At 41.4% G+C, this 27,508-nt stretch overlaps 1 protein-coding gene and 1 long non-coding RNA gene across 2 annotated transcripts in view; both read right to left on the bottom strand.

Moving 5' to 3' along the window:
• Nucleotides 1–3,304: 3,304 nt before the first annotated feature.
• Avpr1a (arginine vasopressin receptor 1A) lies at nt 3,305–8,259 on the bottom strand. The gene is made up of 2 exons (NM_016847.2): nt 6,969–8,259; nt 3,305–4,684 (listed from the first exon to the last, which is right to left on the bottom strand). Exons 1-2 carry the CDS (start codon nt 7,951–7,953, stop codon nt 4,398–4,400), a joined length of 1,272 nt encoding a protein of 423 aa, NP_058543.2. The 5' UTR covers nt 7,954–8,259; the 3' UTR covers nt 3,305–4,397.
• A 14,430-nt stretch (nt 8,260–22,689) lies between these two features.
• Nucleotides 22,690–27,508, bottom strand: part of Gm36041 — a 47,174-nt gene continuing 42,355 nt past the window's right edge. Inside the window, exons 5-7 of the long non-coding RNA XR_872140.3 lie at nt 25,881–26,008; nt 25,433–25,568; nt 22,690–23,160 (exon numbers count right to left, since the gene is read on the bottom strand). This is a non-coding gene — a long non-coding RNA (predicted gene, 36041). The remainder of the gene's footprint in view (nt 23,161–25,432; nt 25,569–25,880; nt 26,009–27,508) is intronic.

Genomic DNA, 27,508 nt, shown 5'->3' with positions numbered 1-27,508 from the left:
ATAGGCTGAAATTTTTTTTACACAGAATAAAACGTTGAAGGACATAATATATTTGAAATACAATCCCAAAATTAAAATCCTAAATATTTGATAATAGTTCATAATAACATTTTATAGTGCTGACTTAAAGTGTCAATTAACAATATTTTTAATTTGGAAATCTTGTGATATAAATACAATTATTTTTGTGCACAGAAACATTAGTTCTTCCACATTACTGATAATTCTGATGTCAGATTTTATACTTAATTTTTCTGTATTTGCCATTTTGACCAGAAAATACAAAAAATATTTAATTCATTGCATGAGCTTCTGCTTCTATTTCATTTAAGTAATAAACCAATGTAAAATATGTACATATATAACATCTTCACATGTATTAATTATGAAAAGAAAGGGCTGGCAATCGAATTGAGTGGTGAAGTACTTGTCTTGAATGTGTGAGGCGAGCCCTGTGTTTGATTCTCAGCAAGCACAAAAACCGGCATTTAAAGAATTTGTAATATAACATGTTTTATGCTAACAGGGGTCACTTCTGTGTCTATTGTGATTCATGATAATGAAGCAGAAGTAGAGGTTGTTAGAGAAAGATCTACTGGTGACTGTTCACATGGAACCGTACCACTTACCGCTCAGTCCATTGAAGCTGCCTTTAAAAACAACTTTCATCTGAATAATCTTTAAATATTGACCCAAACTGTCTGAGGTCAAATTCTAATCAAGGATCGCCCGCTAATATCGATTGTTCTGTGTTCCTAATCTCAACCATTGGACTGACTGGCACTGAAAGTCCACATGCGGGGGCGGGAACTGGACGGGGCGGGGTCAGAGGCAGCGTCAGGGGTGGGGCCCAGATACCTTGAATGATTGGATTCTTCAAGGTGGGGCATCATGAGTATCATGAGTATCTACCCTGGCTTTCTCTAACGGAACTGCTGCCTTCAGTATAATAATGACAAAGGTTCCATTTATACAAGTTTATAGGAGCCTGGTCTCTGATCTTGAGGGTAAAAGATTAGATCCAATTTCTCCCTACAGAACACCTAATTGTGTCTTAGGTGGAGCCATGTGTTTAAAGTTACCAGTGTTGAAATGAGTTTAAAACTATTAAGTTTTACAGTTTGAGGAGAAGGAAACTTGAAGCTAATCACATTGCTGTATTCAATCAATAACAGATATAAGCTCTGATTTTTAATCCTAAGTGTTCATCCGCTCTAGAGACTGTAATAAGCTTCATACAGACCAGCAAATTGTTAAAAAAAAAACCACTTGATTTATTTCTCTTCTGAAATCACACCCTTCCTCAGCCATTCCACCTTTCTCTGTCCCAATCACACCTTTCTTAGTCACAAGCGTGCTACATCTTTGTTCCTGAAGAACACAACTCTGTATTTAGGTAGAATACACAGTTCGCCAATTTCCTTTGCAGCTATGTTTTGAAGATGCTCTAAAAGAAAAGACCAAGTAGTTTTATATTTTAATGATTCATGCTCTGGTACTAATCCACTCGGTATTGAATATGTACTTCAAAATACATATTTGTTGTTGTTTGTTGATATTTCACAACTGTCCACTAAGCCACATTTCTCCTACTAGTGGGCCTTTATTATCAAGCAGATTTCTAATATCCGCATAGGCACATTACTGCTTGTAAGACCCTCCCTTAGGTAACTACCAAATAACATGAAGTGACACACTTCTGCTTGACTGTAGACGTCTTTGAGCATATGATAGTACTTCAGATCTTTTCTTAGCTCAGGGAAAGGAAAGCTTCCTGTCCCACAATACTTCCTCGTTCAAGCCTGCAGCTCCTTTCTTCTGAGCTATAATAGAAAGATGGGGCTTCTTCCATCGCAGAGAGAGCATTACTTGGGGCTATATGCACACTGACTCTGGGTCCCCCACATCGGGAAGGTGTAGCATTATGTAGACTTTTTTTTTTTCACCTAAACCGCAGAGAGTAAGCCTAGAACTTGCTTCCTGCAGAACCAGCACCTGTTGCTTCTCAGGCCCCCAGATCATTCCTTAATCTCTTGGCACATTTGAAAGGAGAAGGTAATACCATGTCAAAATGTCCATATACAATAAAAACTATTTTTTACAAAGCCAGATTGCTGTATCATAATGTAATACCCTTTCACCACAAAAAAAGAAAGAAAAGAAAAAATAAAGGGGTGGGGGTGGGGAGAAACCCTGGCCAGTCGGTCCATGTCATACTAGAGATGCTCTCAGTGAAGGGTCAGGTGTAATGTTTAACCTGGGGGCACTCGCTGCTGTTTGGAAACAGAAACTCTGCCAACATGCTAAGGTTTTGGAAATGGATTTAGAAAAGTAGGCTCTTGTTTATACTATCCCAAAAGGTTTAGATTTTTAATAATCAGAGAGACATTGTCAAATAGACCATCTAACACAGGCTATGGCCGTGCCGCTATAACTCAAACAATAAAGATTTGGGGACTGGGGTTGATGGCTCATGTTGAACTGTGACTTTTAACAAACACACATGCACACCCACACACACATGCACTCATGCATACACACACATATGCACACATATATATCGTGTGTGTGTGTGTGTGTGTGAATTTTACTTGGTATGGTTATTTTTCTGATGATGGAGATAGATTGAAAGGCAAGTGCTTTACCACATCACAGCCCCATTTGTTATTTTAGGAAGAAGAATTCTAAAACCTAAGGGAACAATCTCTCCCGAATGTTTGGAAACTGTTTTTGACCTATCAACCCAGAGACTCTGAGGGCTGAGAACTGGGAAATGCAGTAGAATGAAGAAGAGCCGAGCTTGTGATTCTGGGTTACCGGGTGCCATCCAGCCTAAGGTCTCTTATCTATAGGGTTAAAAAAAGAAACCCGACGATACTATTAAAAGCAGCTATTTCTTACTCAAGAATTGCTAAAAGTTCTGATTCATCATCCAACCATTACTTGATCTTGAAGAGCTAGCCAGACAGCAGGGGCTCACTGATAAAAAATGTAAAGACCACAGCCAAGAGGTGTTGTCATTTATCTTCAATTAGCAAGGAAAGAATGTGATGATCTGCACTGAAAGCGAGTTCTAGCTATGCACTGGCAGACTGCGGTGGCATAAGCAAGGCAAGCTCAGTAGTGGCTGGCAAGGCTCTATAGTGAATCAGCAGATCTATATTTAAATGCTAGGTTTTCGGGTCCCAGACATGAAGCAACAAATGTTAGTTCACAAAAAAATAAACTGAAAGCAAAACAAAACAAAACTGTAGTTCTGAAGATCCCAAGAGAACAGTAAAAATCAACTTGCTGGACCATGGGTAGCACTTTACATTTTTTTTAAAAATAACTCTTCACACATTTAACATTATTTAATCTTCACAACAACCCTGTGAGGTGAGTGTTACCAAGCCCATTGTACAGCCAAGAAACCAAGGCTTTAAATATTTTTAAGTATCTTTCTGAAAATCATACATTCATGAAGGAACAGACACAAGGCTCAGACCCCCCTCTCTTTCTGTCTGTCTCCCGTTTCTCCACATGTCTTCACCCTCTGTGTTCTGGCCCTGCTGTGTGGATGGGAAATGTGAAGAAATAAATAAACTGATTTAAATCAACATGTTTTGAGTATCTTATGTCTGGAGTTATCTAGGAGACTTAGAATCTCTGAATCTGGATTCACCGACTAGGTACTAAGTGTTAACATCTGGTGTAGCACAGACTACCTTATGGTGCTGGTCCATGGATGTTTAAAATATCCCAAAGAATGTCTGTAGAAATCTTTTCTCTTATGCCTCTATAAAGTGTGGCACCCCCCCCCCATACAAATTATTGTCCTAAAACATTCTCAAACCTTCTGTCTGTTGGTGAGCATGATTTTCAGTGCTAATAGAGTGTCAGGACTCTGAAGGAAGGGCAGCCAGGTACCAAGCTACCTCCTTCCCACCCTCAACCCAACTCCTCTCTACCTCTTGCTGACATTTTATGACACACAGATTGACAGCAACACTGGGTTTTCAATCACGGACCAGTTCACTTTGTGTAGAAACAACAGTGCTTATCACATGACTTAAACCAATCCAAGCCTCACATTAGACATAAAAATACAATAAAAAAAAATCAACCACAAAATATAAAGTCAGTATGCTTACGAACCAGGCCTATACATTTCCCATGTGGTACATTTTCATTAATATGCTATGCAAAAGAATTCAGGTTTTGGTCACAGCAATGGGAAAAACACAGCTAGAAACAATGTATACACTGAATTGTAGAAACAATGTATACACCAAGTTGTAGAAACAATGTATACACTGAGTTGATTTATGTCTATGTCACATAAACATATTTACTCTTAAGCTCTCTAGCTGGACACACAAGCCCCGTCCAAGAGTCTGGCTGCGTGGATATGCGGCTCAAGTGGAGACAGGGATAAATCTGATGGACTTTGAAGATTTAGGTGAATCCTTCCACGTCCCAGTGCTGTTTGTTGGGCTTCGGTTGTTAGAATAAGATGTCTGTCTCCGGCTCATGCTATCCGAGTCATCCTTGGCGAATTTCTGCGCTATGCTTTGGCAGCATGGGAAGCTCTGGACACAATCTTGTAGGAGATGACCACTAAAAAACATGTAGATCCACGGGTTGCAGCAGCTGTTCAAGGAAGCCAGTAACGCCGTGATCGTGGTGGAAGGGTTTTCGGAATCTGTGTGGGAAACGAGGAGAGAGATCATATCAACAGCCAGAGGGAGACCCCGAACACTATGCCCTACCGACTAACAAGTCAAAAAGCTCCATATTAGTGATAAAAATGGACATCTTATTTGTTAGGGAAATGGTGTTTCAGGGAAATGAGTACTTTTTGGAGACTGGTTGTAAAAGAAAATGTCTTAAGATTAGTTCAAATAGTTTAAACCAGTCACTGTTAGAACTCTTCAATACAATGGATATAAAGTCTAAGAAGATGAAGATACTGAATAACTTATTTTAAAACTGTATACTATACAGTGGCAGGAGCCTTTGTGAAGGTATTCACAAAGACATGGTATTAACAGAAGGACATTTGAAGTGTTTATAATCACATAAACTGAATTGTATTCATCCTAGTAACTTGGGCAATGCCATATGGGCTGTTCAACAGATATCAATGAAAACCGTATGGAAGAGAGTATTTAAAATAGAATCCCAGCTTCAATTGAATTTTTGTGAATCATTAGACATTTGGTTTGATTTTAAAAGACTGTCCTTGATTGTAGTTCAAGCAATTAAATTATAATAAGAAAAACATCTGGGTTGTATATGGCCCCATTTCAAACAACAGGAACAAAACAAAAATTAAAACGGACAAAAAAAGAAAAATCCAAAGTAGCTGAGTTAGGGAGTCCAACAGGATTTTGAACTATTCAGTGAATGACCCCTAGTAAGCTACATGGCTATCAAAGTTTTCATGGTGAAACTATTTGAACTGTTATTAAAAAATAAGAACAACCATCAAACATCAACTGTCTTCTGATTGGTATATGACTCCTAACACCCCACTTTTGTCATGCAAAAGAGACTGTAGACCAGTGGTTCTCAACCTGTGGCTCACCATGAACAGCCTTGTCACCGAAGTCACCTGAGACCGGCTGCATATCAGATACTCACATTCTGATTGGAAGCCGTAGCAAAGTTACAGTTACGAAGTAGTGACAAAGCCAATTTCATGGTTGGGGGTCATCACAGCACGAGGAACTGTGTTGAGTGTGGCAGGACTGAGAAGGTTGAGAGTCACTGGTGCAAGCCATTCGTTGCTCTGTGCTAGGTGACCATAAGCCACGCACAATATTAAAAATAACAGGCATCTTCAACATGTGTAGTGCAAGGGAAAATTCTACTAACTGTGTCTAAATCACAATAAAGCAATGGACAGAATTTTAAAATGTGATTGGCATTGACTAAAGGACTTTGCATTTATTTACTACTATGAGCAATGCAGCCTCTAAAAGTATTTGCTTAAACGAAATCTATGAACATTCAAAATAATATATTTAAATGCATTGCATATATTCCAAACCCCAATCTTAAAATTACAGAAAGGTATAGCTTCTCCTAGATATTTATATCCTGATTAGAGTTTTCATCAGGAAATCTTCTGTAACATACTTGGTTTGGAAAGTCTTTTTTTTTTTTTCCTAATTAAAAGAAGATATATTACAAGATCAAAATAAATAAACAATAAACTCCTGGGAAATGGATTTTTCTGTTTTGTGAATGAACTGAAATAAAACCAGCCAGTTGGGATGGGGAACTTTCACAATTAACTACAGAGGGATTTGTGTGGCGTGAATAGTTTTGTTGTTAACTTCCCGCGGGAAGTCCAGTGAATTTAGCTGATCAAGACTTCTGATTTGGATGCCAGGAAAAGAAAGTTATTACAGTTGGAAAAATGAAAACGTTATAATGAAGATGGGTTGCACAAACTAAATGCAAATTTGGAATTTCTAACTTCTTAAATCCGTTCTGTTTGTTTCAGAACAGTGTGTCTATCTCTAACCTTGGTCTTGGAAGAATCTCATGAGAAGTTTTCTGTTGATTGTGATAGTTTCCTTAATCCAACAAAAAGTAGCCAAGACATGAAGAATATTCCCCAGAGCCTCTATGGGAAGGCAGGATATCCAAGAACCCTAAGTAATTTGGCAAAATGTCACAAGTGTTTTGTAACTAGTGACTCTAGGCACAGCTGGTGGCCTTAGGGTGGTCACACATGCTGCAGATGCTGAATCCTGGGCTCCAGTGTACCTGGGGTGGAGGTCCCAGGAATTTGCAATTTTGTTCATTTAAGACTTCTTACATAGAAGCTTAACTATTGAATAGGTTGTATGAAAAATAACATACATACACACACACACCACAAACACTCCCCCCCCAACACACACCACAAACACACAGGCACACACACACACACACACACACACACACACCTCTTCCATAGTAGTCTCAGTACATACCGGTCCAAACGAAATTGGTATCCCAGACTGACCACATCTGGACGATGAAGAAAGGTGTCCAGCAGAGGATGTAGGCGCTTACAATCACAAAGGTCATCTTCACTGTGCGGATCTTGGCACGGGAAATGCTCTTCACGCTGCTGACACAAGGCGTGACCAGAAGCCCCTTGTGGAAGGGACCCGCGGCTTCCCCAGAGCCCTTGCCGCCTTTGCTCTGTCGCGATGCTGTCTTCCCTCGGACATTGCGCCAGATGTGGTAACAGATGAAGCCATAGCAGGTACCCAAGATGATCACGGGTACCACGAAGACCCCGCTGGTCATCCAGGTCACGTAGGCACGGGTACCCCAGGGCGGGATGAAGGTAGCCCAGCAATCTTGGGCTTTGGTGCCATTGTTCACCTCAAATTCGATCACAGAGAAGATAAAGTACTGTGGTATGCTCAGAACGAAACTCAGCCCCCAAGAGGCGGCGATCATGAGGCGCGAGCGGCGCGCGGGCTGCTGCAGGGTCTTGAGCGGGTGGCACACGGCGATGTAGCGGTCAGCCGTCATCACCACCAGCATGTAGGAAGATGCGAACATGGCAAACACCTGCAAGTGCTTCACCACCCGGCACAGCCAGTCCGGCCCGCGGAAGCGGTAGGTGATGTCCCAGCACAGCTGTGGTAACACTTGGAAGAAGGCGACCGCCAGGTCTGCCAGGCTGAGGTGTCGGATGAAGAGATGCATGCGGGATGTCTTGCGTGGCGTGCGATGCAGCGCCAGCAGCACACTGCTATTACCCAGCACGGCCACCACGAAAATCACCGCCAGCACGGTAACCTCCAGCTTCGCCAGCTCCTCGTTGCGTACGTCCCCCGGCGGGCTGCCGCCTTCCCCGAGCCCAGCTGCTTCCCGGCTGCTGTTGGCGCCCTCGGTGGTCAGAGGCCACCACGGGCTGGAGTTGCCCGCGGGCAGATCGTGGGAGCCTCGCGGGAAACTCATGCTGTCGGCACAGAGCCGGGGAACCCTGTTCCTCGTGGGCTGCTTCCTCTTCTCCACGGAGGACCCGAAGACCCGCGTCCTAAGTTCTGCGCACCGTCCTTCCTTACCTCGCTCTCTTCGCTGCGCAATCCCACGCGCGCTCAGAGTGGTTTTGGATGGGATGTTCTTGCGTGTCCCTGCTCCGGCTTGTCCGAGGCAAGGGAGCGGACTCTCCCTGCTCCCAAAGCAGTCTTAGGCTGCCTCAGGATGCGCTCCTTCTCATCTTAGTGGCTGGAGACTGTCCCCTACACCCAACCCCTCCAAGTCGTTGGTGATTTGTCCTTTTCTCTTTGGTGCTGCAGGGGTGGAGCTGAGAATCCTAGATTCCTCTGCAGAGCCGGGCGCTTTCCGGATCTGCCCCAAACTTCTCTGGGCTCCTCGGAATTTCTCCAGCCTCCTTTATAAGCCAATTTAAAGTCATGCAGCGCGTCAACAGGTGTAGTAAAAGCGTACGTAGAGATCCGCGTCTGCTGCTGCTGCGAACTCAGTGCGCCTGGATTTGGGGTCCACCCTTCCAAGCCCCCAGGCCCTGTGTTTCCCTGCCCGGCGCGTATCCCTAGCCTAGCCACTAGGGCTGATTTTATTCCCTGCCCGGTTTACCCTTGCACTTTGAGGGTAAAAATCGTGTGACCTCCTTTTCTGGTGACTCTGTCACACTGCCTTCATTCGCGAACAGGAAAGGCCCACTCACTTGTACCCTTCACTCCTCTTGCTGGGTGTGCGTAATCTACCTTGGTGACTCTAGAAAGTCCAATTCCCAAAGCAGCAGGGGGCAAGAACTGGGCTGCACTGGCTGGTGGAAACCTTGTCCAATTAAATGACTAAATTCTGCTGACATTTCTTAGGGCAGACAGAGAGAGCTGAGGACCAGTGTCTGGTCTACCAGTCTATCTCCATCTCTGCCTGCCTGCCTGCCTGCCGGTCTGTCTGTCTGTCTGTGTCTCTTGTATCACTCTGTGTCTCTGTATCTCTGTCTTGTTTCCTTCTCCCTCTGTGCGTCTCTTCTCTCTCTCTCTCTCTCTCTGTCTCTCTCTGTCTCTCTCTCTCTCTCTCTGTCTGTCTCTCTCTCTGTCTCTCTCTCTCTCTCTCTCTGTAGCTAGGGAGAGGGAACGAGGCACTCCGAAGGAAAAGAAGAACTACTTCCCTCGCCCCTCGCCCTCCCCCCCCCCCCGCCCCGGTAATTAATTATTTGCTCTGGCCTTCTGCATCCAGCTGTAGAGACAAACACTTCTACAGACTCCAGCAACTGTCTTAACTCTGGGGAGAGAATGATACTGAGGACAGCAGGGGGCGCTGTTTCTGAAGAAGGAACACACACAAACACAGATGCCGGGGCAGGAACTTCAGTTTCTTGGTCAGAGCGTTGGTGTGTTGTGGCAATAATACAAACCTAATTGCTCCTGAAAAGAAATATTTTCTCTTGTGAAATACAATCATAAACATCAAAAGATTTTCTTCCGTAAAGTTTGGTTTGCTAGAAACTCAGGGCCAGGGACTTGGAATACTTGGATCAGTCTCATCATGGTTACATAAGCGTCTGTCTATGCATCTTAAAATTGGGAATGGAAGTATGTGTTGCTCTCAGTTACAGAGTCAATGGAGGATCAAGCAATGCCACGGCCCAGTAGAGAGGTTCTGTGAACATGAAACTCGACGGCGCATCCTTCCAAGATGGCTGGCAAAGTACAAAAGAGAAAGGTTTCCAAAACACGTGTCTGAGAAAAAGAAAACAAAACCTTCAAGCAGTTAGATTATAGTCACTGCCTTAGAGTGGTAACTTTATAATTTATTTTTTGAATACAGAAATTTCTTTATTAATGTTTTGTGTGAGAAATAATGGCTGACCCTAGTGTCTGCAAAAACAGTCCACTGGTCAGACAGAGCCAGGAGCTTGACAGCTCTTGGGCTGACACATTTGGACTTTAGGTTTTCCTGAGAGAAGGAATAGGTAGCCTTATCCCAAAGAGATGGTTAGTGGCTTCTCAGGAAATCACAAGTGCTAAGCACTTGATACAATGAGAAAATTATGTTCAAGTGTCCAATTCATAAAAGAAACTTATTAGGTTGAATCAACAGATACAATTGGAAGATACTATATTATTCACTAATAACATTACCAGCTACCCATATTAACACATATTCACACATACAAACCTTTGTGTGTGTATGTGTATTTGTGTGTGTACTTGTGTATATGTGGGTATGTGTGGAGTGTGTGTGTGTGTGTGTGTGTGTGTGTGTGTGTGCATAGACACACAAATATGTTTGCATCTACATGACACTCTCCGGTGGGCCATAGGGCCTAGCAATTAGTTTAAAAAGTGTTGCAAATTCTAGAATCAGTTTTTTTTTTAAACTCACATATTTTAAAAACAATGTCAATTTGTATTCTGGTTCCATATTCAAAAGAAAATAAAACCACTAAAATACACATCACTTGCTGGACCCCACTACCGAAGTCCTCCAAGATGGGTAAAGGAATTGTAGACTTTGGAGAGGAAAAGAACACAGCAGTCTTTTCTGAGGCATCTTGTGCGTTCTCTTCTAGTTCGTTGAATTTGTCGTTTTAGTATGAAGAGTTTTGCTCTCTTACTCTCCAAGGGTTTCAGCTGTTTTGGGGCATGGGAGCGAGATGACAAAAGAGAAGAGTGGAGATTAGAACGTGCTCACCCAGATCACTGCTGCTTCTCACCCACTGCTCTTTTTTTCTACCCAGCAGCTCCAGATGTTTAATCCATGGAAGCAAGGGTGTTCTTCCCTGACTACCTGGAACTTTGTTTTAATCTTTGAGCTGCAAAAGCTTCAATCTCTAAAATATTGTTGGAAAATATTCATATATTTTCCTTGAAGATGACTGTCTTAGTCTATGCCTGCAAAAACCACCATGACCAAGAAGCAAGTTGGGGAGGAAAGGGTTTATTCAACTTATACTTCCACATTGCTGTTCGTCACCAAAGGAAGTCAGGACTGGAACTCAAGCAGGTCAGGAAGCAGGAGCTGATGCAGAGGCTATGGAGGGATGCTGCTTACTGGCTTGCTTCCCCTGGCTCGCTCAGCTTGCCTTCTTATAGAACTCAAGACTACCAGCCCAGGAATGGCACCACCCACAATGGGCTAGCAACCCGCCCCCCCCCCCCCCACTCCAATCACTAATTGAGAAAATACCTTACAGCTGGATCTCACGGAGGCATTTCCTCAAGGGAGGCTTTTTTCTCTGTGATAACTCCTGCTTGTGTCAAGTTGACACAAAACCAGCCAGTACAATGAAATAGGTAATTGTTCAAGTTTTGGGGATTTCATGGGCATTCAAAATATTCATCTCTCTTTTTCAAATATGTAACCCTTGTCAATATATATTACCTGCTATCTCCTCATTGAACCTTCTCTTCCAAATTAAAGCAACACACCTCCAAATTATTTTACTCTGTAGAAGATTTGATGTTTTCAGTGATTAGAATTTAGTGGTCAAATGCATGGAAAAGGGCTCCTTATGCATCCCACTGTCCCTGGAAACCTACTTTTCTTTTGCTATGATAAGACACCATGACCAAGTCAACTTATACAAGAAAATGTTTGCTTGGCTTACAGTTTTAGAGGGTTAGAGTTCCTGATGGACGAACAAAGGCATGGTGTTAAGAATTGCTGGAGGGGCAGCTCAGAGTGCCTGTCTTGACCTGCAAGAGGGAGCCCTGGGGATTTAATAAGTCTTGAACTCCCAAAGCCCACCCCACTGGTGACACACCTCCTCAGACAAGGCCACATCTCCTAACCCTCCCCAAACAGTTCCACCAGGTGGAGACCAACTATTCAAGTATATGAGCCTATGTGGAAGCCAGTCTCATTCAAACCACCACATCACTCATAGAAAGGAATCAAAACTCTCCAAAAAAGAAATTTGTTTTACCCAATATCGATTTTAAATCAACAGTGCACAGTGAGTTTTTGCTCTTTCTATTTTAAATTAATTGTGGTGTAAGCCAGCAATTTAGTATTCAGATCATGGGCCTTAGCAAACCCAGAGAGGTTTATTGAATGTTCTTATATTCATACCTTACAATAATTTCTTAGTAATATTTATCACAAGGTCTTAGGCTGCTTGTAAAGAATAAATATTTATTTATGAGCAGTGGTGGTGCATGCCTTTAATCCCAGCACTAGGAAGACAGAGGCAGGCAGATTTCTGTGTTCAAGGCCAGCCTGATCTACAGAGTGAGTTCCAGGACAACCAGAACTATACAGAGAAACCCTGTCATGAAAAGAAACAAAGAAAGAAAAAAAGAAAAAAATATTTATTTATAATATTATAACAGCAAATATTTTAAGTACTTTGTTACAGGTATTATCATATGGCCCCGTGAGGGATGTATCATGACTATTTTATCTTAATTAGGAGGATGTGAAAGTAATGAAAGTATGAATAACCTTTGGTGACACAGCTGGTGAGTGATAGAAACAGAACTTACACAGGACGTTGGTTCCAACAGAGTTTCTCAGAATAACCTTTATGTTACAATGCCACCTGTAAGCTCTGTGAGCCTGTTCTTGGGTCTTATAGACATGAGGGGGTCTCTGATTGATTATTTAACACACCATATACACATGGCATTTTTCTCCTTTAAGATGAGAAGACTGTGTGGGATTTTTACCTGTCTCTGGTTTCTTCTTTGACAGTCAGTAGTAGAGGCACAAATGAATCTCGTATTCCTGAATTAAAATGTCTAAATTCTCTATGTTTGATTTCTGAGATAATATTATAAACTGTGGATGGAGGAAGCCATTATTGTCCGACATTAAAGATGAGTGAAACATTACAGAGTATAGCAACGTAACCAAAGTTACAATGTTCCAAGCGACTGATCAAGAGACAACGACAGAACCATTTGGTGGTTAGGGCTCTCGCTTTTACGTCTCAGTGCTCCCATAAGCATTAGCATCCAGCACATCTCTATGGAATGAACCAACAAATGCTACTAAAGGAACTGGGTTTTTGTTTGTTTGTTTTTGAGACTGGGTTTCTCCGTGTTAGCCCTAGTTGTCCTGGAACTCACTTTGTAGACCAGGCTGGCCTCGAACTCAGAAATCCGCCTGCCTCTGCCTCCCGAGGGCTGGGATTAAAGGCATGTATCACTGCCTGGCCAGAAACTGGTTTTTGAGTGCTGTTTGAATATTCAATTACCAAGATACATGGTGATTGGATAAATCAGGGAAGAATTGACAAGGAACTGCTCTGGAGTCCCTACATTTTATAGCAGGTCTCTGGAGAAGACCAGCATTTATGTTTGGAAAGGGTGGGTTGGTTCTAGTCATTCTGTCTTGAGAATTCTGGATTGGTTATTGTATTTTACCTTAAAACTTGTTTTCCCTATGGAGCCTGAACCAGTCATCTTCTATTAGCTGGCAAGGCTTCCCAGTGGAGACATTGGAACACCAACCCAGCAGTAGCTATCTTATTTTGATATTTTGGCTGTTATCTCTTAGAAGCCTGATCATTTCTAATGAAATACAGAAAAGGATGGGTCCAGATTTGGGGGGTGGGGAGAGGGGGAGGACCTGGGAGGAGTCGAGGGAAGGGAAAGTGTAATCAGGATATAACTTTTTAAAAAAAGAAAACATTCATTAATTAACTTACATTAATTAACAAACATTAACTTGTAGCATACTCACTGGATTATAAAAACAGGCTTCAGGACTTAGTATTATTATTAAAGACTTACTTATTTTCTTCTGTGATAACAGGGCTCATGGGTGCAAATGTAGAGCCATGACACAAAAGAAAAGCTCCCATGCTTGGTGAAATGTCAAGCACTCTGAAACTTAATGAAAAATTAGAATTTCATTGCTTATATAATAATGGATTACAGCTACTCCCAATCCTGCCATTAGAGAACCTGTAGAAAAATCACTCAAAGAAAATAACCCTCCAGCCAGTATTTTATAAAAATAACATTTTAACTGAGAGTTTCATACAATGTATTTGAATGTATCCACCCTCTCCCCCAGCACCCTACACATTCCTTACCGATCCAACACCTCCTCCCCACACACAACTTCTGGTATTTCCTGTCACCCATCAAATTCAGGCTGTGTTAGACAACTACTTTTGGTTGTGGTCCATGCAGTAGATGTCACATTTAGAAAACCAACGTGTATTTAAAATCTATTTGAGATTTCAAGCTTTTTATGAATAGAAAAACACTGAAATGGTTGTGCTTAAAAGTCTTTGGCTCTTAGCATACTGATAACCACTTGGATTGTTACATATTAACATGGTGTCTTGGATACTCTGTCCGGAATTGGATGATCTTCAAGACTCATGGTTTTAAGAGGATGGGCCATTCCTAGTCTGCCCGTCTTTGGACCCTTTATGACAAGAGAAGAAGTGTGTGATCTAGCATGAGGAATTGTGATATGACTCATGATCTTTTCTTCATGGCTTGAATACTTTATGTAAAATGAGTGACTATTTCTACTTCTCTTTTTTTTTCTTTCTATAGGATGGACAGAGTTTATTTTTACAAGAAATATATTCTATTTTTGCTCGTGTTCAACTCTTTCTTTCTCTGTTTTCCTCCCCACACTCCTGTCAGGTACTTCCAAATTTCCTGAAGCCTCTTCTTTGTACCAAGAGTATGGAATATGATTCATTTTATTTTCTATTAGGATTTTTATAGCAATGATTGTGTATTTATGAGCAATTTATCCATGAACAAAGTAGATATATTGCTTGAGAGGAGGCCAAATCCATGTGTGCAGCAGCTTCAATGTGTATATGAGAATCTCTAATATTTAATTACTTGAATATTTAAGATATGGGTATAAAATGCAATAAGCTTAAAATATTTGGAGATATACCTTGATGTTTTCAGTGACACTTAATCTGGCTTTTTAAAATGTATATTGGAAACCAGAGGCAGAAATGGCAGGAAAGGTGCCGCCCTGCAATCAGCAGGGTTGGGATCCATCCCTGCGCTGACATTACTATTAACAAAGGAAGAAGCAGCACATAACTGCAGCTTGAAAAGACATTTATATCTTCCAGGAAACATTCATGACCTTGTACTTAATCAGCCAGTCCGTCTTCCCTTTAACTCCCCGTATAAAAGCCCAGCCTGGAGAGCAGCATCTTGCTTTTGGTTTTGTAAACCCTGAGCAGAAATTATTTCTGATTTTGGAATATATAGCATTTCACCTGTGGTATAATATGTAGTTGTACAGAGGTTATAGTATGAGTAGTTTCATAACTAATTATGTGTAGTTATTAAAATTGAAAAATAAATAAAAGGGAAAGATGATTTATAACTTCCAATCAGCAAGAGGCTGAAAAGGGAAGTAAAAGCCAATGGTGGCTAAACATGGAGAAAAAAATAGAAAGGCCACAGAGGACCTGCACCGAGAGATGTAAACACCTCCTCCTGAATAAGAGAATATAAATGCTCTGACTTTATGACAGATTAAGTATCTAAAAACTAAATTAGGATATAAATTACTATGAATAAGTTTACTAAGCTACAGCTAACTAATGCACTATATTGAACCTATAAATGCAGACGATATACCTTTTTTCACATACTCATAAACAAAGATAAACACAGTACATAAGACACTCTCATTAGCATACATATTAGCCAAACTTTCATTGCGCTAAGTACTGTCATCAGCTGGAATTAAAATGAAACGAAGCAAGTCATTCTCTTTCTACTTTCCAAATTTAATTTTTTTTTTTTGAGAATTTCACAAGGAGCACAATGACGTTTGATAGGATCTGCTCCTCCTCCCCCTCCCAACTCCTCCTGCATCCTCCGCATGGCCCCCTCTCAAATTCATGTTGAATTCTACAGCTAGGAGTGTAGCCTTGTGAACCCTGCCCCAAACACCCTGGAAGGTTGGCTGGTGTGCTCTTGGGCAGCCACAGATGCTGAGAGTTTTGGTCACAACATCCCTATCGTGTGCAGAAGTCAGTATTTCAAGGAGGGAGAGAAAAGAGCTCTAGAGAGGGGGATAGAGTAACTCAGGTGGTATGAAGGGGGAAATGGGAACAATGCATTGTGGGGGAGATGGAACAGGAGAGGGAGACAAGAGGGCAAAGCAGGAAGAGAGGACTGGAGAGAGATAAATAATACTAAGGATGTTTAAAACTTCAACAGGGAAACCTACTCTTCACGAATTCTATACTTAAACTTTTATACCATACATATATAATAATAGTTTAATTGGAATTATCCCACTGAATATGGGAAACACCCCCCCCCCCCGAAAACATAGATGATCAACCAAAAATCCCAGTTCAAAGGGTAGGATAACTCCATTCAAACTCTTGGTCAGAGGGGTCTAAGAGACATTGCCATTGCCCCTGGTTTCCTGCCAAACTTGAGGGTAAGCCCAACCTTATTGTGGAAGACATACAGTTAGTCACAAGACTTGGGAAAAAATCTAACATGTACTGACCTGGAAGTCTGCTCTGTGGTGGCCAACTTTCAATGTCAGGGTATGGGGAGAAAAGCTCTCAGCAGTTCTAGACAGTTATAAACCCTGCAGGCTACAGTAACAGCTGGCTTAGCAAGATGGGCCAACTGGTGCAATATATTGCCAATAATATGTTGCAGAGATGGAGTGCAGAAAGGGTAACCAAAAGCTGTCAGTCTGGGCTCAACACTGTCGAGTTGGCTATAATATAGTCAACTATACAACTCATGACTGGAGAGATCAACACCACAAGGAGAGCCTTATATTTCCATTTTACTATATAGTATATAGTTGATCTGGTACCCTGCTGCTTTCTAAAACCTTATCCTCATATCCATACATTAGAGCAGTTCTCATCCCTCATTAGAAAAACTTCCTTTTGCAGCAGATGGAGAACAACAACTAGTCAAAATTTACAGAGTGAGTAACTGCGCAGTGCTTATCCCCAAAGAGGGGCATCTATAACACAACTTCTACTACGCCCAGGGTTCAGGGGACACAATGGAAGAGGTAACGCAAAGACTATAGAAGTTTGTAAAACATGCAGTATCTTCCCAGTCAGCTGTGTCATATGGAAGTCAACATTTAAGATAAACTATTCAGATTTGATTTCCACAGTCATCCAAAACAAAAAACAAAACAAAACAAAACATCAAGCCAAACGTTGGCTGTTCAGAAGCTCCTCTGACCCCCATCCCAAGCTATTTTCTCTCATTAACAAATTACAGTGCCAGATACATAACTTATCCACCTGGGTAATAAAACCCTTGTTTTGGCTACTTTGTGGGTTCCTTTTTCTACAGCCCTTATCCAGCCCTATTCTATCCTTCCAACCTCCAACACTAGAGAGGAGAGAGAGAGAAGGCTGGGGGGGGGGGGGGAGAGGGGGTCAATGCCAGTAGACGACTTCCTGCTGATCAGAGTTCTTTGGGGCAAGTTTGATCTTCTCAGCCAGGACATCAAATTTCTTCTTCTCTTCTCTTTGTGCATGACCCCTTGACAAACCACAACAAACATCCCTGGCAACCAGCAACCAGCAACCAGCAACCAGCAACCAGCAACCAGCAACCAGCAACCAGCAGCAGCAGCTGCAGGAGGAGGAACAGCCACAGAAGAGTAACAGGAAGAACAGCACTCACGCCAGAGCTCTCACATTTATATACCCTTTCAAGAGTCCCCAGAATGCTAACCATCTCACACTATCTGCAACTGGAAAAACCACAGACCCCCTCCCCACACCTGGCAGAGCATGAGGCAAATCAGTCACCTGCTGTGAACAATCTAAAGCAACCCCACATCCCACAACTGGAATTGAAGCAAAAATGTATTCCCATAACATTTCTGTGTTTTTAAAAGAAATCCAAATCCTTACTATGACTTGTGTTGAATTTTATAACAAGACTTTGTTATATTATATAACCATGTGTGTGTGTGTATATATATATATATATATATGTATATATTAACATGAATATATATACATATATATATGTATATGTATATATATTCATGTTAATATATGTAAGTGATATATTTTCATTCTTAATGTTTTATTGTTTCTAGTATTTACAGCTATGTGGGCACTGCTTTAATATGTACCATGTAAATACAAATATCAGGAAAAAAAATCATTTGGTTTTGTTTAGGATCCACTGTTAACCAGAGCCATCTGTGTGATCACGGGATTGGGACTACCAGCTGGAGTCCAGTGGGCTCACCAGTGGGGTACACAATAGAAGGCATCTATCCGTATCAAGTATCTCAGCAGTGAGGGGTAGCAACTCAACTATTCCCATGTCTCTCCTCCAACCAATTTTGATTGGTAGAAGGTGTATTCTTTTTGCTTGTTTATGTGTTTTTTTCTCTGTGTAGCCCTGCTTGTCCTACAACTCACTCTGTGGATCCATTTGCATTTGCCTTTGCCTCTCAAGTGCTGGGATTCAAGGTCTGCATCACTACCATAGTTCCATTCTTATACAGACTCTGTGCAAATATTTTTCAAGTGTGTAGTTTTTCTCTGTGTAACTGAAAAAAAAAATATGGGTTGGCTCCATTGAAGATTAAGGCAAATTAGGATGTAAATCCCCATTCGATTTAGTGTCAATCAGATCACTGGTGATGGATGGAAAACCAGTTTGTTGAAGCTATAAAGACAGAGTCCAGAATGAGGTCAGCAAGGAAGTGCAGACAGTTAGCACACAGTGTTTCTCTTAGACTTCAAATGTCTTGTTCAAAAAGGCACCTGGAAGTATTACTAGAATATCGCAGGTCCTCAATAAATGGCTGCTGTTGCTAACTTTGCCCACCATCATCATATCATTTACCAGTCTCCAGCAGTTATATTGGGACCACTTGGAGTAAAATGCAGCATTGAAAAGTTAAAAGTAAGCAGTAACAGTAACAATATGTAGCTAAATTGTGTCAATCACGCAGGCTTCAGATTTTTGTATAACTCTTTTAAGCACCACAAAACCACGAGATACAAGTATTAGTAGTCCATTGTATAGATGAGTGTTGCACAGATGAGCTCACACAGCTCAGACCTAGCCTGAGTCTAGGCATATGCTACTTATAGTATTCACCTGGATTAAAGCACAGTAGAAATGTGACTTTGGACTAATACTTAATAATGTACCTGTGTTTGTGATCAAGCAAAAGAAGTCCATGCAACCTTTTGTTGAGTCCTTAAGATGACTTTATGAGTATCACAGACACATAATTATCTATAGAGTTGCACTTTCTAAATGTGCAATAAGGCTCAGGAGAAACAATCTTGTTGCACAAGAAACACAGGTAAGAGATATATGTTGACATTCTCAAAGTTTCTCAGGAGTCACAGACTCCAGTGGCACCTTCTAAGGTTAGATATCTAAATAGAAGCATCTTTGGATTTTACCTTGTCTTAGTTAGGGTTTCTACTGATGTGAAGAGACACCATGACTAAGGCAACTCTTATAAAGGAAACCATTTAACTAGGGCTAGCTTACAGGTTCAGAAGTTTAGTCCATTATTGTCATGACTAGAAACATGGTGGCAAACAGGCAGATATGATGCTGGAGAAGGAGCTGAGAGTGCTACATCTTGATGCACAGGCAGCAGAAAGAGACTGTGTATCACTCTGGGTGTTGCTTGAGCATAGGAGACCTCAAAGTTCATCCCCACAGCAACACACTTCTTCCAACAAGGCCACACCTACTCCAGCAAGGAAACACCTCCTAATAGTGTCACTCCCTATGAGCCAAGCATTCAAACACACGAGTTTGTGAGGGCCATACCTATTGAAACCACCATACCCCTCAAATCAGTGGGAATTCAAGATTAACAGACACATATATATGTGTGTTCAAAAGCACACATGTGTGTATTTGTGTGTATGTGTATTCATATTAATAACTCAGGCTTCAGATTGCTGTATAACTTTTTTAAGTGCCACAAAACTATGCAATACAAGAAGTATTAATAGACCATTGTATAGATGAATATTGCACAGATGAGCTCAGACAATACATACACATACAATATAAATATATGAGAGAGAGAGAGAGAGAGAGAGAGAGAGAGAGAGAGAGAGAGAGAGAAAGAGAGAGAGATTGGGGTTTAGAAATATGCCCATGAGATAATCTCCTATAAGAAACTCCAACTGTGAAATGAAGTAGACCACTGTTTATACAAGTTAAATATGCACAATAAATAAAAGCTAGCTAAGTATGATGCTTATTGTTTGTTCTTATACTGTACCATAACTACTTTAGACTCTTATGTCATCAAAGTGTTACTTTTTTTTTCAGTTAACTTTTCATTATGTGTATACCCATGTGTCAGTGTGGAAGCGGGTGCACGTGAGTGCTGTTCCCCTGGAGGCCAGAAAAGGGATCGTCTGGACTGGACTTGCAGAGTGTTTGAGTGCTCTGACACTGGACTTGCAGAGTGTTTGAGTGCTCTGACACTGGACTTGCAGAGTGTTTGAGTGCTCTGACACTGGTGTTGGACCTCTGTAAGTGCATAATTCCTCTTAACTCCTGACCTACCGTTTCAGCTTTAAGTTGGATTTCAATATTACCTTCTCACATTAGCTCTCTATTTTGTCCTGAAGACTCTCAAACTCAAGAGACTTGAAAACATTATCTATCTTACCTCAACTCCACATCTTCCTTCCTCCTGTATCTAACCCATGGCTGGTGCTAGCACCAAGTGGCCCTCCATTCTTTGGCTCATCTCAATCCATTCTCTCTGAAAATATCTCATCAAGATAGTGTCAACTCTGAATCTTTCTTCTTCCTTCCAGAGCACAGAGTCCATGCTTTCACCTTAACTAGAGGTAAAACATTTAACCATCTCAGCTCTAACCCTAAATACCAGCCTACCCTCCCTCTATCCATGTTTAAGGCAGGATGGGAGTGGCTCATCTTTCATGAACTGCGACTTCCAGCTGATCTCAGCTATGATGCATTCTGGAGGGCATTAGCATGCACCAGATTGGTACGAAAGGATGGTGTGCTATGGAGGGGACCCTTTCTTGGTCTTGAGCAGTGGCTCTCAACCTTCCTGATGCTGTCCCTTTAAATACAGTTCCTCATGTTGTGATAATCCCCGATTATAAAATTATTTTCATTGTTATTTCATAACTGCAATTTTGCTATTATTATGGATTATAATATAAATATCTGATATAGAGGAAATGAAATGTGGCCCCTGTGGAAGAGTCCTTTGGCAGCTTAAAGGGTTGCAACTCATAGGTTTAGAGATGCTGGTCTTGAGTTACAAGATGACTGAGAAAGAAACATTGTTAACAATCTCATGCAGGGGTTTGTTTTAAAGTAAAAGGTGCTCAGAAACTTTGGAAGGGTCAGAAGGCAAAGTTGTAACACACAAAAACAGTTGCCACACATTCTTTCCTGACTTTGAGTCTTAGGTGCAGTAACATTTTTGACCTGACTACAGAAGCACTCCTGGTTTGATGTCAGTCTTAGAAAGAAACTCCCCAGCATAAATCAGCCTGACCACTGATGTTCAGGCTGGATTTTAAAGACATGTTCAGTGGCATGAGTTGCCATTGGTCAACTGGAACAGGTTAAAACCAGCTCCAGCTACAATTCCTCCTCTAGCCATAGCATCGTTGGCTGGTTATAAAAGTTACAATAATCACTTCTTTGGTTATTGATGACTGTGAACACTGATTGATGATTTATTTCTAGAAACAGTGGGACTTTCCAATTCTTACTTTTCAAAGCATTTCCCTACATTTAGTTATTTTTCTTTTCTACTACTCTGTGAATCCTGAGCTTAATGGATATTTTTCTTTTTGGTTTATCTAGACAAAATTACCTCGTAGATGATAGCTACTCAACAAATACTTTTTGGATGAATAATTGAAAATTGCCTAAATTGGGTTTCCTTAAGCATGGCATTATGTGGGGAAGGGTGAAATATTTCTGTGCTTTGTAGCACAGAATGATCAGCACTGGGCCAGTCCCTCACAGGAAAGATATCAGGCACTTTCTCAATTTTTTATTTGTTTGGTTGGCTTGGTTTTGTTTTGTTTGGTTTGGTTTGGTTTGGTTTTTTGGAAACTGGGTTGCTCTGTGTGGCCCTGTCTACCCTGGAATCCACTTAATAGACCAGGCTGTAGAACTGAACTGTACAGAAATGGGCCTGCCTCTGCCTCCTACTGAGATTAAAGGTTTGTACCACCATGACTCTGCCACTTTCTCAGTTTTGGGTTTTTGTTTGTTTGTTTTTGTTTTGTTTTTTTGTTTTAATTTTTTGTTTCGTTTTGTTTTTTCGAGGCAGGGTTTCTCTGTATAGCTCTGGCTGTCCTGGAACTCACTTTGTAGACCAGGCTGGCCTCAAACTCAGAAATCCACCTGCCTCTGCCTCCTGAGTGCTGGGATTAAAGGCGTGTGCCACCACGCCCGGCTCTTTTCTCAGTTTTAACAACAAAACTATCTCTAGGCAGTGCCAAAAATTCCAAACTGAGAACCACTGGGCTAGAAAGAAAACGCTTGCTAAGAGATTGAACTGTGTGACTGGGGGTGCTCTTGCTGTGTTTCTGTAAGTATCACTTCCAACTTGCTTTAATGACACGGTGACAGGTGGTGTTTTTATGATTCTCCCCTCCCCCATGATTTACAGTACAGTTACAGTGTAGATAAATGTAGATGCAATGCTTTTCAATGTGGTTTGGGATATTTATCACCACAGTGAAGGATGAAACCTTTACAGGATGGTCTGCTGTACTATAAAATGTATCATTTATTGAAGTTCTATTCCTAAACATTCGGGTAGTTGTTATTACCCCATTTTAACAGATAGGACATCTTTTCAGTGTTGTGAAGTTTACTGTATATCACACAGCTTCTGGGTTACAAGGCTGTTTGTTTATACCCTGCCTATCTGCCCACCAACCTCATGTTTTTTTGTTTTGTTTTGTTTTCTATGTGGCATCTGCAGAGGTTACTACTGTGGGAAATGACAGAGATGTGGGGGGACATGCTCAGTCTTTCTGAGAAAACAATCCATTAGAATCAAATTTGAGTTTCTGAGGACTTATTCATAGGTGAGGCTCATCCCTCTCTTCTGGGAAGGTCTGTGATGGGTTCTTGGCAAGAGGGCAGTGGGCTGTTAAATGAAGTCAGGTTCAAGCTGCTGTTCTTCTCAGGTCCTCATCCTGACTCTCCCAGCACACCAAGTGGATGTACCATGAGGCTACAGAACAGAGTCAGAACACACTATATAAGATCAGCATTCTGCATATTTAAAGTTTTTGCATATTAAATTGAAACCCAGTTAGTTATTGAAGATCTAAAATAAGTGGTACTATGGCAAATAAAATTGTAATATAATTCAAATGTCCCTTTCTCTGTTTTTTCTCTTCCTTCTTTTCTTTTCTTTTCTCTTCTCTTTTCTTCCTTCCTTCTTTCCTTCCTTTCTTTCTTTCTTTCTTTCTTTCTTTCTTTCTTTCTTTCTTTCTTTCTTTCATACTTGGAAATAATGCAAAGGTTGGAGAAAATAGGTTCCACACTTTTATTTACAATTTTATGTTTTTCCCCTTGGGAAGGTAATTTTGTGTGATTCAGAGATGATTGTTTCTTTTGAAAAAAATCGTGTTATTCGTCTAGTATCCAAATACCAAATACTTTTGACTGTTGCTCCCACATCTGAGATGACTCTCTTCAGCACCCTGAATCTTGGAGTTATCTCCTCCAGTGTAATCAACAGCTTTAGATAAATTACACATAATTTTCTGATGCCGAGCCTAATGTTCCTCTGTGAGACTTAATCATCAATCAAACTGACGGGAAGCCAAATACACTGTTCTTTTTTTAAAATAGTAGATGTGATGAACGTCTTAATTTGTTAAAGTTACAGGAAAAAAAATTAAGTTTCAGTGAATTAGAGCATGTTAGAAATGTCACCTATCATTGGAAACATCTGGGGATTTCCTAAGCACTGCTTGTTCAAACAAATTGCAATTACAGGAGAATGCACAGACCTGCCTCGCCCTTTCTCTCTGTCTCTGTCTCTGTCTCTGTCTCTGTCTCTGTCTCTGTCTCTCTCTCTCTCTCTCTCTCTCTCTCTCTCTCTCTGTCTCTCTGTTCCTCTTTCCCTCTCCCTCTCTTCCCCTCACAACATTTTCTTCTTTCCATTTGATTATTTCTCTATTATAAAAATCATCAAACAATGACAGTGACAATTACTAGGCTGTGCAAATAATACTATAAGCCTAATTAAGATAAATGTTGTGATGCCTGGGCCTTACTTAATGTGATTTTTTTCATTCATAAAGTGCTTCTCATACACATCCCACATTTTGTCTTCACAACAATCATGTGACATGTGGGGGTATGCAAAGTGACCTATTTCAGGCAAGGTTAATATTAATCTTATTCTTTTTTTATTAGGTATTTTCTTATTTTACATTTCAAATGCTATCCCAAAAGTCCCCCCTACCCTCCCCACTCACTCCCCTACCCACCCACTCCCACTTCTTGGCCCTGGTGTTCCCCTGTACTGAGGCATATAAAGTTTGCAAGACCAAGGGGCCTCTCTTCCCAATGATGGCCGACTAGGCCATCTTCTGCTACATATGCAGCTAGAGACATGAGCTCTGGGGGTACTGGTTAATTCATATTGTTGTTCCATCAATAGGGTTGCAGACCCCTTTAGCTCCTTGGGTACTTTCTCTAGCTCCTCCATTGGGGGCCCTGTGTTCCATCCAATAGCTGACTGTGAGCATCCACTTCTGTGTTTGCCAGGCACTGGCATAGCCTCACAAGAGACAGCTATATCAGGGTCCTTTCAGCAAAATCTTGCTGGTGTATGCACTGGTCTCTGCGTTTGGAGGCTGATTATGGGATGGATCCCTGGGTGCGGCAGTCTCTAGATGGTCCATCCTTTCATCTCAGCTCCAAACTTTGTCTCTGTAACTCCTTCCATGGGTGTTGTTCCCAATTCTAAGAAGGGGCAAAGTGACCACACTTTGGTCTTCATTATTCATGAGTTTCATATGTTTTGCAACTTGTATCTTGGTTATTCTAAGTTTCTAGGCTAATATCTACTTATCAGTGAGTACATATCAAGTGAGTTCTTTTGTGATTGGGTTACCTCACTCAGGATGATACCCTCCAGGTCCATCCATTTGCCTAGGAATTTCATAAATTCATTCTTTTTAATAGCTGAGTAGTACTCCATTGTGTTAATGTACCACATTTTCTGTATCCATCCCTCTGTTGAGGGGCATCTGGGTTCTTTCCAGCTTCTGGTTATTATAAATAAGGCTGCTATGAACACAGTTCCCTTTATGACAGCTGCAGAGCGAATCATGCAGACTTGATGGCAAACATTTGGCACTGCTCATAGATTATTTGGATCAGAAATGGCAGAGGATGTAAGTACACATGGCTTATCCTTGATCCATGGAAGTTTGGGATCTCAGGCAGGAAGGCTCTAAGGCTAGACTGAAATCACGGGATCTCACCTATGGGTGAGATCTCACGGGATCTCACGGGATCTCCAGTCCGTGGGAGCTGCTGACATTCACAGAGCTGCGGAGTAGATGCATATGCATGGTCTCTGCTTCCATGTGGCTACTGGGTTTCTCCGTAGCACTGTGACTGGATTAAAAGGGGACTTATTAGAGAAACTCCAATTTTTCCCTTTCCGATTTGAACCTTTATCACAGTGCTATTGAGACTGGTGGGGTGGGGGTGGGGAGAAAATATGATTCTGCCTCTGGAAGGAGTGCTGGAGAGGGCATGGTGAGCCAGGGCCATCGTCACCTTCAGAAAACACAGCTTACCATTTTTTTTTTTTTTTTTTACACATTTGTTTCAGTCAACTTAGAAAACAGCCACACAGAGTTTCAACTCATACCCTATCTGCATCTGGTTGTCCATAGATTCCCTAGTCATTTACACATAATTTACCTTATAATGTATTGTCCTATTAGGGTTCCTCGTGGTGTGTGTTTTCTTCTTTCTCTGCTGTGTTCGTGCGTGGTTCACGCCGACTGCATTTTTCCATTGAGAGCTCGGTCGGTAATCGGCATGGTTTCCTGGGCCCAACAGAAAAATGAGGCTATTCTTCTGTGTGTTATTATTCTAAGGACCCCTAGGTCATTTTTGAGGTAACAATTTTCTAAATAACCTACAAAGAGAATCCAGAGAGCTGAATGTGACAGTGTGACTGCTCGGGAGAAAATTTACTTTCATTTCTGTTTTTTGAGCTGTTACAAATTACCCCAGGGAGAAAAACTGGCTCATGTTATTTATTGAACACAATTAACAGGCAATGTTATAATGGTTTTTGCACGTATTGACTTTTTTTTAAAATCTCTGTATTCTTGAAGAGGATAACCTAGTTACCATTTTACAAATGAGGGTGGGGGGAGATCTCAGACAAGCTAAATAAATATACTTTCCAAGAATATAGTAATACCTGTCACCGTGGCTGTACTATATGTTTAGGTTTTGCTTATGATATGCTAACTCTTTCTTTTTTGACATTTTCCTTATAATAGATATCCTGCTTTAGATTACAACATTCTTTTTAATTAATTAATTAATTAATTAATTAATTTTTACACTCCATATTTTATTCCCCCTGCCCCATCCACCCACTGACTGCTCCACATCCCATACCTCCTCCCCACCAGCCCCCTGTCCCCATGTAGATGTCCTACCTCCACCCCACCTGACATCTATACACCCTGGGGCCTCCAGTCTCTTGAGGGTTAGGTGCATCATCTCTAGATGAACACAGACCCTGCAGTCCTCTACTGTGTGTGTGTTGGGGCCTCACATCAGCTGGTGTGTGCTGCCTTTGGTGGTCCAGTGTTTGAGAGACTTGGGGGATCCAGATTGAGACTGCTCGTCCTCCTACAGAGTTGCCCCTCTCCACAGCTCCTTTCACCCTTCCCTAATTCAACAAGGGTCAGCTGCTTCTGTCCATTGGTTGGGTGCAAATATCTGCACCTGACAACATTCCTTTTTTTTTAATTGTAGTTTTTATCATGTTCCTTTGCCCTAGTAATCGGCATGGCCAAGAGAGCAAACTTACTCCCCATCACTGCCCCATCACTGTAAATGATGTAAAAATGCCAAAACTTTTATCTTACAAAGAGAAAAGGTTTATTGTAGCTCACAGTTTTGGAAATTCCAGGGACACTTGGCTCCTTTCCCTCTGGGCCTGCATATAGGGTTACGCCATGGCAGGGAATGCAAGACAAGAGAAGATGCACACTTCATGACAGAAAAGCAAACGAGAGGAAGAGGAAAGGACTAGGGTCCAACTAAGCTTAAGGGACGGTTTCCAATGGTCTAAAGTCTTCTCATATTCCCACCCCCCACCCCCAACAGCAGCAGACTGAGCAAGCATTTATGCCTGTCCTGCTGAGGGATATTTAACATATCAACTACAGCAGAGAGACTGAATATTGACACTACTTGTGACCATAGAATTACTTGTGACACATGTGTCTGACATGTACAGATAGCTTCCTACATGATAAAGAGCTATCCAGAACAGACCTTGTCAGAGAGGAATGAGGGAATGA

Source organism: Mus musculus, chromosome 10, assembly GCF_000001635.26.
Source record: "Mus musculus strain C57BL/6J chromosome 10, GRCm38.p6 C57BL/6J".
Classification (NCBI taxonomy): domain Eukaryota; kingdom Metazoa; phylum Chordata; class Mammalia; order Rodentia; family Muridae; genus Mus; species Mus musculus.
This window is presented reverse-complemented; position numbering and strand designations above follow the sequence as displayed.